The sequence below is a fragment of the Calypte anna genome, chromosome 14, assembly GCF_003957555.1.
Source record: "Calypte anna isolate BGI_N300 chromosome 14, bCalAnn1_v1.p, whole genome shotgun sequence".
NCBI lineage: Eukaryota > Metazoa > Chordata > Aves > Apodiformes > Trochilidae > Calypte > Calypte anna.
In genome coordinates this window covers 5,407,037-5,419,370 of record NC_044260.1, presented here as the reverse complement: position 1 = coordinate 5,419,370, position 12,334 = coordinate 5,407,037, and the positions used below count along the sequence as shown (strand labels likewise).

Genomic DNA, 12,334 nt, shown 5'->3' with positions numbered 1-12,334 from the left:
TGTGTAGCCCCCCAAACCCTTCTGTCCCCAAGTCTCCTAAGACTGATGCTTTAGGAGAGGGACAGCTCATTGCAGGTGGTCCAAGCTATGCATGTGTTGCCTATCAATATACTGGTACCATGTAACCCAGCTGTTATTTTGTGGTTTTCTTGCCACTAATCTTGGTTCCTGTCTTCCACCCTGCCATCAGCTTTCATGAAATTTGCAGAGCATAATTATCTGCCTCTCTTTACACTTGGAGTGAAAGTGGAAAATGGATTCAGACATCAGGGAAGGGACTGACATAAGGACAAGAGCAGTCATACAGGACTAATTCCCTTAAAAACAGGCAAGAAAACCTTTTCTATTATGCAATTGCTGTTGATTTGTTACTGAGGCTTGTATTGCAACTGAAGTGATTTTCACAGAGAAAAAAAAAAAGAGGTAAAATTAGATTCTTCAATGTTTCTTTTATTCACTCTGCACTGGGTGTTCCCCCTTTGCGGTACAGTGTAGCTACAGAGCTTGGCATCTGCTGCTCCTCACAAATGCAGAGCTGTGCCATTTCCCAAATACACATCCCACCCAATGGGACAAAAATAACACTTCTCTTGAATATTGAGACGATTGTTCTTGTCTCATCACTGTCTATATTGACTGTAAAAACCTGTCACCATAACAAACCCCACAAACGTTCTACACAGTAGAGAAAAAGTCATGAAATTCCTCAGCGAGTCCAAAACCAGCACAAAGATGTGCCATCATTTTCATTTCTTGTCCTGTTAAATAAGTGGCGATGAGTCACAGACTCAAGATCATTTCCTTGAATCCAGATGGCACAGCTTCACCACACTTGGCAACTCCGGATCACTTCCCGTAGAGCTTGTATCCCTTCCATCGTCTTGTCCTTCAGAGCCATGGCGAGAAGAACAGGTTTGTTCCCAGCTTCCTGAGAGACAAATGCCACCAGGTGTTTGGCACACACATGGACGAGGGGCTGAAAAGCAAAGGTGTGATACATATGTGCACTCTGACAGCTGGGAGAGCTCTCCCACACGAGTTGGCAGAGGAGGAGCCCTGCAAGGCCACCTCGGGAATCTGCGGATGCCGGACTCAAGATGGAGTAGGGATTTGCTGAGTGGTTTCAACACAATTGGGAACAGGCAGGCAGCGTGGCTGGTCAGCAAAGCCAAGCCACAGAAAGTGAAACTTTAAAAAGCACTTTCTCAATCAGGCTTTGCATGTGATGTGTAAAAGATCTGATTTTAACAGGACAATGAAAACCAGAATTATGTAGTGAAGCTGAAGGAGGGAAAAAAAGAGATATAAACTTTTTAATGAGGCTTCTTTAACAAGAACATCCAACCTGTAGGTTTTATTTATACCCACAGTTATGTATTTATCAGGAGAATAAGTTTGCTTGATTTTAGCTTCCAATGTGGTTTGGAAGTGTGTACAATCCCAAACTGTAATGTTAATGGTGACAAGCAGGAAGGCAGCAAACTAGTGAAAGCCTTTTCTTAAAGTTTACATCAATTAATTTAGCAAAGTGATTAAAAATACTATGTAACAAAGTAAGTAAGTGCACTTCCTCCTTCCAAATAAAACATAAAACCAGCTTGGGGGTGGAGGTGGCTATAATTAGCAGACATCACAGCAGGGAAAGCAAAGCATCTCCCATCCAGAGGAGCAAGGCCATTGCTAAAAAACAAGAACTAGGGGGAAGCAGTGGTTAGAATCAGGGACCTGGGTTGTTAAGAGTTTTTCTAGTTAAGGTTAGCAACTAATATTTGATAGCTTCAACCCTGATGGAAAAAACCTCATAATCTTGTAGCTTTCTGTTTCAAGCAGAAATTTTCTGTTTCTGTAGTTTTCTGTTTCAAACTTTGTTTTAATGCTTGACCAGCTGACACTTTGCAAAATACATTTTCTTCTGATTTCTCTCCAGCTTTGTGAAATGGCTGAAGTAAACCAAATTAACTTTATCAAGGGTAGGTGCTGGCCAGCACATTTGGGAGAGGGAAACAAATGCCCATTATGGGGCTGGCACAGATTGAGGAGGACCTTCAAAGAAGAGGACCTTCAAAAGGAAAACAAACTCACTGGAACAGAAACCCAAAAAAAAGATTACCAAGGGCTGCATGCTTAATCTTGCAACCCTTAAATCAACAGAAGCTTAATCAAGCCTTCCATAAACACATCGAAGCAATCCATATCCTGTAGGCTGCAAAGAAGCAGATCCCCAAACCATTCACTGCTAAAACCTCCGTTGTGTCCAAGAGCAGATGAGCACGCATACTTTCCTGATGAACCCTCCTTCTTTTTACATTAATTTTACCCCTGTGGGAACGCTGCTTTCCTGCCCTGATTCACCAGCTCCCTACACATCCCCCTGCTCCTCACTGCCTGTGCAGTGGGCACCCGCTCTCACCTCATCCTTGCCCAGCAGCACCTTTGTGGTGAGCGAGGGCCTGCCCATGTTGTCACCGACTGTGTTGGGGTCCACGTAGACGATTGTCCCCATTTTGCCGTACTGTGTGACCACCACCAGGACGGAGTTGGAGAACGCCGTGCACACCACCTCGGTGGGGACCCCGAGCACCACCTCCTCCCGCTGCTTGGATGTCACGATGGGACCCGCTTCCATTGCTGCGGAAAAACAAGAAAGACGGTAACTATAAAAGAACGTTAGGTTTAAAAGCAAAGGCCAAGCCGGAATCATTGCCGGCATTTGAAATACCCGGGTTAAGGTGCTTTCAGAACACAAAAGCACCCGGTGTTGTGTGTCCGTGCAGGAAGAACGGTCAAACCCCCACATCCCTGGCCGGGAAGGGGAATTCAGCAGCACTCCCCAGCACCCTCCAGCTGCCATTTAAAGGCTTTCGCGCTTATCGCGGTTGAACAGCGACCGCGCCCACGGCGCAGGCCGCCCCCGACCCCGCCCGCCCCGGCAGCCTCCTCAGGGGGCGACCCCCGCAGGCCTCGGCGTTTCCTGAGAGAGACACCCGGCACTCCCACACCAGCACCGGGCTGCGGACACGGCCCCGCGGGCCCTACCCGTTCCGAACCCCGCCGCACCGCCTCTCCCCGCTCGGGCCCGCCCCGCAGCGGCGGAAGCGAAGCCTTTCCCCTCCCTCCTTCCTCCGGCACCAGGCGTGGGGAGATGGCACCGCCCTCCCGTACCCTCCCCGCCGCCATTACTGAGCCTGCTCGGGGAGGCGCCATCTCCAGTCCTCCCCAGCCATGCTCTTCTCAGGGGTATCGCTCTACCCGGACCGGGCTCCCCTTCCCGGTCCAGCCCAGCCTTTTCGGTCGGTTTCTTCCCGCTTTACTCTGTCTTCTATCCTGTGTCTGTAGAGAGTGTCCCAGGGCAGGAAGCCCGCCCGTGGCCATTAGGGAGGGAGTGCTGTGTCGGGGGAATGTGGTGGAGCCGGGGGCTGAAGGGTGCCTACTCATTTCGATCTTTTTATTTTCTTTATCGTTTCTTGCCCTCCATTTCCACATGAGTTGTGACCCCTATCACCTACTGGGTCTCGTTGGGCTACACTTTAGGCCACTTGTGCTTTCCCCTCAAAATAAGGCTGATTTTGGGCCAGGGGAGCAGCCATGCTCTGTCACGGGCCACCCCACCCCGGCGGGCGGCTGATGGGCTGGACGGACACATGTTCGGTGCCGAAAATAATTCCCGCCTGGTTCGGCAGCTTCATGAAAGAAACACGGGAGTCGTGGGATCCACGGCAGCTGACCCACGGTGCTGTAGGGGGAGACAAAGACATCCGTGTAAAGACAGCAAAAAGAAACGTGGATGAGCACAGGCACTACGTGCAAGCATTAATCTCTGTTAGTGGCATAATGCTAATACTGTGCTTTTTTGGCTTTTTCTGCTTTGAAATGCTGATACTCATGAACAAAGCTATACAAAGCTCAGAAAATGTCTGTGTCTCGGGCGTTTCTAACCTTCCAGAATTCTGCGATTGGTGTGTCTAAAATGGGCTCTAAACACATTTCTGTGTGTGAGCTCTCCTTTACTGTTCTTTCTTTCCACCATGCACAAAATGCTGCAACTGTGGCCGCAGCAATAGTAATTTGAATTTGGGTTGTCTGTTCAGGTCACCTCTTAAGAACCTCATGAATTAATGTGGGTTTTTTGGTATTAAAACTTTTAACAGAACTTGACTCCAAGAGCACCCTCACAGCCTTGTTCTGAGAATCCTTTAAGGCACCGTTAGGGAGCAGCAGAGGTCCACGGAAAAGCTTTTAATTCAGCAGGTAGTTCTTGTGGTTAATTCAAACAGAGAGGCTTGATACCTTTTCGGCATTTCTCGCAGTCTGGTAAACAGTCTGTTTTTCAACAGTGCAAAAAACCAACATTCCTCTTCCTTGCTTACCACAATCACTCAAGGCTTTGCCTGTTTGACGGAGATAATAGCAACTCTTGTCAGGGAAGCTTCCCGACTCATAAAGTTTACCCCTGCTCTGCCTTCTCCAGAAAATAATTTTACTTGAAGGAACACAAAGGATTGGATTCTTTCTGCCATCCTTGCTAGCCTCCGTTTTATTTTGTACATGATGGAAGGAAAAAGAGAATCCACTCTCCCTCAGATTTACATGGAAACACTGTACTTCACTGTTTTTCATTAGTTTGGAACAAAATAGTTACCTCTAACAGTTTCAGTCAATTGGTAATCTGATTTTGTCATGATGGTGAGGTAGGATGTAGAAAACTTGAGAAGCAGATGGCAGGAGGTAACTGAGCACTGAAGTTTCATCACTAAAAGTAAATACATTAAAAATAATGAGCTAAGGGGAATGATCCTATTCTCCATGTGACTGAGGCAGGAGATGGAGATTTGAGAACACACCGTGGCAGGTAATGGGACCTTTCTTGAGAGATCTGTCTGCCTGCCACCTGCTTCCCAGAATTTTCTGGCTGAAAAGGACATGTATCTGTACTTAGACTCCCATTACCTGTAGCACTTTTCCTCAAAAAGTGCCTAATCCCATTGCAGACATCATTATGTTAAGCTGCATAAACTCTCTTTTGACATAACAAGTTATTAATATACCCCATTTTACAGTTTAAGGGAAATAAAGAGTCAGGACATCAGTTTAGAGCCATCAAATTCTCAGCTGGAGATTTTGCAGGATTTCAGGATCCCTTCTTCCACTCCCATGCACTTACTGCTGAAGGAATGTAAGTCATGCATGTCACTATCTCAGTTACCAGAGAAAATCAATGACTGTGACAGCCCTGTACTTTGACAAGAAAAACTACCCACAATATTGCAGCTTTATGCCTTTATTATTTATTTGAGCAGTTTCTTACTGCTCTTCTTTTGAAAGTGCTGAAGTGCCTCTATGTGTGTGTATTCTGGAAGGAAGCTGCTTTTTGTAGTAATCTTTGTGTTTATCTGATCTGATTTTATAAAGCAAATGAGTAGGATTCTCAGAACACCAGAAATGTTTTCCCACTTCTCTTGAAAACTCGACACACGGTGTTTCAGGACATCCATTAATAATCCCTGCTCTGGGGAGTGCCTGGCTATCAAAGTGCTGGGTTGGTTTATTAGTTTACGGGTTATTACTTCTCTGGTTTAGATTTCTCTCTTGTATCTTTTATGATGCAGAGTATAGACTGTGAGCTGGAACCTCAGGTGCAGCTGAGCTCTGGGCTGTGCAGCCAAGGAGAGAGGAAGGGAATTAGTTTGCTCTCTGATGCAGGAGCAGCTCAGGAATTATTCTGACCCTTGTTATAAATCAGGTACATGAAGCAGAGCTGCCTTTAAGTACATTCCTCTGCCAGGCAACACCAGAGTGCTGCACTTCCCCTTGGGGCTGTCACAGCAAGGTTGGGGGTTGGGGTTGAGCACTCCCCATGGAGTGTCAAAGGGGTAGGAGGGATGGCAGAAATCCACCTCCTGATGCTTGCAAGCAGCTCCCACCACATTTAAGTAGCATCTGGCAGAGCCAGTGTTTGGAAAATACTATGGAATCGAGGTCCTTGGGGAAGCAGGCAGACAAACACTTCTGGGGCTGTTCTCAAAGACTGGGCTTAGCCCCAGAAGTCAGAACCTCCCTGGCTGGCTCTCTCTGCAGTCAGAGGACAGAGGCTTTGTCACTGCTTGGTGCAAAGTGGAATCACAGCTCTGAACCTGGCTGTTCACAGTCAGGAGGGAAACCCAGGATTTGTCTGTTTTATCTCCTGGTTTCTAGATCTCAGCCTGACATGGGTATGGGTCTGCCAAACATGCCCAAAGCCCAACTGCTTCTGCACCTGGATGGAAATGGAACCTGTGGTTTGTAGGAGGTCTGAGGTTAAAGTGGGAGCAGTTGAGTTTAGATGTGTCCAGGATTAGGCAAACAGAATTCTTAGAGTTAAAAGTCAAAGACTCTCATTTTGTGTGCTCATATTTTGAAGGGAAGCGAGGAGATTCTGGCTCTTCTGTGCACTGGTCCCTTTTCTTGGTTTCCTAGGATAACAAATAGTGTGATTTCTTATTCTGAGAAATAAGTCTAAGAGGTTTGGTTTGTTCATAAGTTTTCTACACAGCTCTTTTTGTATGGGACATCTCTTATTTAATTCATTGCATGAGTAAGAGGAAAGCTAAGCCAATCAATCAGGCATTGCAGAACCACTCAAAGCTATTTAGTTGTTGATTAAACCCTTTTTTTTCCCCCACTGTAGAATTCAGCCGGAAAAAACACAGTCTTTTAGGAAAAAATTAACATAAAGCTCAAAACCAAATTGTTCCCTCTCTGTGTGAGCTGCACTCAGCTGCACATTTGAAATGGAAACGCTGGATGGTTTTGCATGCCCAAGGTTGTCAGGTCATGCTATTGTTTTGTTTTCCAGCATTTGCAACTTAGTGAGGAAATAATATGGGAATGTTCATTAGTGTCTGTGTAAGTACTAACTGCTCGTGTATGTGCACTAACATGTTTTCCTGTGAAAACTCAGCTTGCAGGGTAGGACTTAAAAAAATGGCAATAAGCCAGCACGCTGTGGCTGGGCCTGGAAACATCTAGGTAGCAATTTGACTGGAGCTCTGGGATTTTTAAAAATTTTTTTTATTTTTTTAAGTCAGATTTAGCAACCTATAAATAGAGGAGCACTCTGGCCCTTGTAGGACTTTGTTATGCTGTGTCATTTGTGTTTTCTGAGCTGCTGTGCAGGCTGGAGGAGTATTTCAGATCCATGGGGAGGGAATGAGAAAGAAGCTCTCCTGGTGCTGGGAGAGAGTTTCAGAAGGGGATGACTGCTAAGATTGCAAAGCCTGGCAAAAGTGAGGCAAGTCACACCTGCAGAGGGATGTTGCTGAAAATGCTTTCTTGGGTGTTTGGTCTCCAACACCAGTGGTTTTCATATGTTTAGTACCTTTTACACCAGCAGATCCCACATTTCTTCTCAAATAATACCCATAAATTACTTCAGCAATCACTGAAATGTAATTTGAATTCTTGAAATATGTGAAACACATCTCCAGAATAGCTCCAGACTACCTAAGAGAGCTAAAAGAGCTCCAGCTACATAAAAGAGTCAGAATTACATCATAGAGCCAACCCAGTGCTGTCTAATAATAATTTTATGGCAGATATTTATCATGAGCTAACAGCTGGCTGTACTGGGCAGTGCAGCCAGGGGGTACAGAACAGACAGAGTCATCATGAGGCAAGATTGAGGTTGAGTACTGTTTACATAATTTTCACTTGTCAAATAACAGCCCTGCATAGATCATGACCATGACAGCTCCTGTGGATGGTATCATCCATCAGCAGATCCACCCTGTGAACAGCAGAAGTTTTGCATTACTGCAGTGGCTGAAGAAATGATTTCCATGGATCAGTAAAGACAGCAGTAATTGTCATAAAGCTCACTATGGTTTCTGCAGGAGTTTTTCAGCTGCTCGAGGTGGTCTGTCAGATGAAAGACAGCATGCAAATGGAGTAAATGTGCATTTGCATAAATGTAATTGTAGCACAGCTTCTAAGAATGAAATTCATACCTCTCAGTTCCTAAGAAGTGAAAAAGCATAGAAATAACATGCAGAACCACAAGAGAATGTCAGGGTATTAGTATGATACTAATAGTATAGTCAGTTGTATGAATCACTTAATTGTGACAGCAAATTAAATAGTGTTGTTGTCTAGAATTCACTCAGTTACAATGACACATTTTGATGAGACAAATGCCTTGTGTGCTGTCTGTAATAAATTAGTTCCTCTTTCAAGTGAGAAAAGAATTAAAAACTTGGTTGAAAAGGGCATATTTTCTCTGTGGCCACTGATCCCTCAAACTCTGGAAATAATAAAGTGTTTCTAATAGTTGTTCATTATGACAGAGTTGAAAGAGGAAAAATCCATTGTCTCATTATGTTCAAGACATTTATGAAATTGCATTGGGAATATTTGAAAATGTAAGAAGCATATAACCAAATGGTTCCAACTTTGACAATGTATCATCGTTTGCAGTTCATAACGCTGCTGTTCACTTTGGGAGATATCAGTCAGTGCACACAATAGAAAATGAGAATAAATATTTACTTTTTGTTTATGTACTGCATAAATAACAGCAAAGTGCACAGTAGACAGGTCACGATTCGATTTTTAGGGTTGTGTAAGGGAAGTTTCAGAATGACAGGAGGTATTCATTTTGCAAAACTGAAATATGTGGAAACATTGAAGCATTTCCCAACAAAGGGCAACACTGTGCATTGCCAATGGAACAATAACAAAATGGTTTCTGGGTAGTAGGACTTCCTCTTGAATATTAGGTGAAGATTGGCCCCATTTGATTTTTAAGTTCTTCATAGATGTTGAGGATGGAAGAGGGGGAAATGCCTGGTGTCTGATTTCTTCCTCTTTTGTAGTACTTTTTTTTTTTTTTTGCCATCTAGTCAGAATTAAAATTCTCTCTGGTGCTGAAATTTACACATAATCCTTTTTAGTAATGCTGTAAATTGCAATAAAGAATTCAAGTCAGACCTACATCAAGACACAGCAAGACAAGGCAGAAGGTTGTAGGCAGATGCCCTTCAGTGGGATGTAGGTGCTCTCAGATCTCAGTCTTATCTGTCTTCACTAACTTGGTTCTCTTGCTGTCTGTGAAAAACTGAGAATTTAGGAAGCTGGGTGCCACATTGAAGGACTTACCTGTGACAGAAGGTTGGAAAGACATTTGTGAGGAGTATTGTGATTTGGAAGATTTTGTGAGGCTCGTGCATAGGCTGTAGGAATTGGTATTTAGAAGTGCTTCAAGTCCTGGTTATCTCAAATTTAGAGAACTTGTAGAGCTTACTACATCTGCTTCTATCTGTGGAGACTAAGAGAATAAATATTTTCTCTTGGAAGCAGATTTAACATTTCAGAAACCCACAAAACGTTGAGTCTGTTAAAACTGAAGCATAAAGTTAATTTTAACTGACCACATAAATAATTTTATGAATTAACATTAAAAGAAGTAAGTATTGAACTTCTTGTTAGTGCCATTCTAAGTAGTGAACTGAAGTTTGTGATAATTGAATTGAGCATTTGATGGACAGTACAAATGTACTCTTAGGAGGAAAATACAATTGTGTACTGGAAAAAATGACATTAAAATAAAATACTGTCTCTTACTTCACAGGTGCTTATCTCCTGTTTCTGTACAAGAAGCATGGTAATCAAGAAAAGCCAATACGCTATCAACTTTCTAAATTTCATCCTGGAAATGAGGTTGGAATATTCCATAAGGAAATCAATGCAATTTTCCTACTCTCTTCTGTCTCTGTAAGAAACGTTCTACCTAAGCCTTCCTCTGCTCTGCACTTGCAATTCTTCTTTTTCTCTAGGCAACTCCAGTCTGAGCTCATGTTTTTGCTCTTAATTTCATGTAAGCCTCCTTTCCTGTCTCTTCAAACAGCATTTTGGAACCAGTTTGTCCTGAAACCCTGAGATCAGAGAACACTGGGGGATTAAGTTTAAACTTGTTAAACTGAATTAACACTTCTGCCACATGATTCTGGCCTGTGCCAGTCCTTCTAATCTTGTTCAGAGTTTAGGATAATTTGTTTAGTAGTTATGATCAGCTGGAGGTTAATTCAATTGGACTTTGGTTATTTATTCATGCCCGGATTTGCTAAGTGCCACAGCAGATACATGAGGTCTCTGTTACAGTTATGAGATGGCTTCATTAGTGTGAAGGAGAGTCCATATGGATGACTTCCCTTACTCATTGCAATAACTGTCTGTCAGGGTTCTTGCCAGTGGAAAAAAAATCCTTATATAACACCTCCCTTTCATTGGTGTCATAAGTGTATTGATTGCAACTTAAAATGCACTTCTCTGATTGCTGGGTTGCCAATAGTCTGTCTCAGAGACCTCAGTAGTATTCTGGATCTACGTTTTAAATTGAGACCATAATTTAAAAGAAAAGGACAAATGTGTTTTAAAAGCCATTTATTATTAATAATGTGGTTTTGTGCAGCATTATGGTCCTGCTCATTTCAAGGCCCACTTTCCCCATCTGTGAAATGCAGCCAATGCTAGGGTGGAACATGGTCACTGTCCAGAATTAACCACCCAGAAATGGAGGGCAAAAAGGAAGAAGAAAACTGCATCTTTCTGAAACCTCTGGAGGAATTTAGGTTGGCAGAACATTGTTACTTGAACTGGAACATGGCCAGGACACCAGGATTAATGCTAGCACAAAATGCCACTTGATTGCAAGCATTTGGATAACCTTGGATGAAAAGAGGCTCTTCTAAAAGAATAGGGCTCCTTGATGTTGGCGAGGACTTTGGTTCAGGGTTGACTCAGAGAATTTTTGCTATTTGCTTCAGCAGCTTTTGAATGGGGCAGCTCTTAAATGGTAACAGATCTCCCCTTCACAGCCTGCAGCACAGCAGCACAGAGAGGATTCCAGGCCATAGTCTGATGTCTCCTTTTAGAGATGTTTCCTGTTGTATCATGCAAACAAACATTACAAATAGTAGTCTGAAGGGATACTTGTTTAGGAAAGGTCCTAAAGATTATAAGGAAGGAAAAATGTTCAATATCAAGAAGGCACTGGGCCAAGCTGAGCTTCTGCAGCCACATCAATATGGAGTAACTGCTTATGTAATGGAATTACTCCTGAGCAGTCAACATCAGCATTTGCCTTGTTTTTATTTTATTCTTCACTCTGATAGTTTCTACTGTCAGTCCTCTAAAACATGTTATGGGTTGGGTTGGCAGTGCCAGGTGGTTCCCAGTGAAAACTTTGATGATTAAGAGCAGCTCTAATAAAATTTTCTTCTCTTGCTATTAATTTTCAATTAAATTATAAATCTGTGCTGAGGAACAACAGTTAACTTCTAGGGAGTGAGAAATGGTCCCACATGTTCAGCCTTCTTCAGAAAACCCTGTCACAATTACATACCATGAAATATGGTTTCCAGCAGAACAATGTTCCCAAAACCAGCTGGGGACCCATGTTACAACTCAGCATTCTTTGCAGAAGTTTATTTGCTGTTGACTTGGAAGCCAAGTTAGAGCTTTTGAGAGGAGTTTCTACTTATCTACACAACAATGCAACAGGAATCCCACAGCATCTGCTCCCACAGAGAAGCTGGAGAGAACAGGACTGAGAGAAAAATGTGTCCATACCCATTTTTGTCACCAGAGAAGCAGCTTGCTGCAGGATTTGGTGCTTCTTGTGGTGGTCCTGGGTGGGTAAAAGGAGAGCATCCAGGGACCATGTGGAGGCAGCCTTCTATCAGTTATGAAGGAAAAAAGCCAATGTGTGTTCACAGGATCTCTGTCTGGAGGAGAAAGATCAGGGTGCAACTCCAGCTCTAAGGGCACTTTTCTGATATTGCAGCCCCTTCTTTACAATGAGACAGGAGCTCCATGCAAGGGGAACAACCCCTATAGGGCTGTCTCTCAGCTGCATGTGTGTCTAAGCTGTATGTGAGCATGTAACCTGCTTTGCAATATTTTTTTTTCTGTGGGCAAAACCCATCACTGCCATTATGTGAGGTGAATGTGACTGTTACATAGGTGGAGCTATTTTCCATCCAAGGTTTTTCCTTGTTTTCCATGGGAGGCCACTGATTGTCCCCTCTTCTTCAGTCCAGCCTTTGCATTCCTCTTGTAGCAGCTCAGACTTGTATATGAGCCAAGATGCTATTCCCCTAAGAATTTACTCCATTTAATATTCTTCTTCCCTATCTTCATTATTTTTTCATTTACAGGTTAATCAGCACCTGAGATGCTCAGTGCTTTCCCTAACTTTTCTTTGACTAGATAAACTTTTAAATTAAAAATTTTCATTCCCTGCTCCTTCTCTTTGAGTGTTACTATATAATTCTGTATTTAAAAAAAACAAAACAGCAAACGG

The 12,334-nt window shown here is 43.3% G+C and overlaps 1 protein-coding gene across 4 annotated transcripts; it reads right to left on the bottom strand.

Moving 5' to 3' along the window:
- Window positions 1-345: 345 nt before the first annotated feature.
- Window positions 346-3,095, bottom strand: PSMG3 (proteasome assembly chaperone 3). Of its 4 annotated transcripts, none has more exons than XM_030459662.1 (3): window positions 3,037-3,077; window positions 2,411-2,628; window positions 346-976 (listed from the first exon to the last, which is right to left on the bottom strand). In XM_030459662.1, the coding sequence occupies exons 2-3, from the start codon at window positions 2,624-2,626 to the stop codon at window positions 824-826; spliced, it is 369 nt and encodes a 122-aa protein (XP_030315522.1). In that variant the 5' UTR covers window positions 2,627-2,628; window positions 3,037-3,077; the 3' UTR covers window positions 346-823. The 4 variants fall into 4 exon arrangements, with proteins under 4 accessions (XP_030315522.1, XP_030315525.1, XP_030315524.1 ...); XM_030459665.1 differs by having other exon boundaries at window positions 433-976; window positions 3,058-3,095; XM_030459664.1 differs by having other exon boundaries at window positions 433-976; window positions 3,006-3,037.
- Window positions 3,096-12,334: the final 9,239 nt, after the last annotated feature.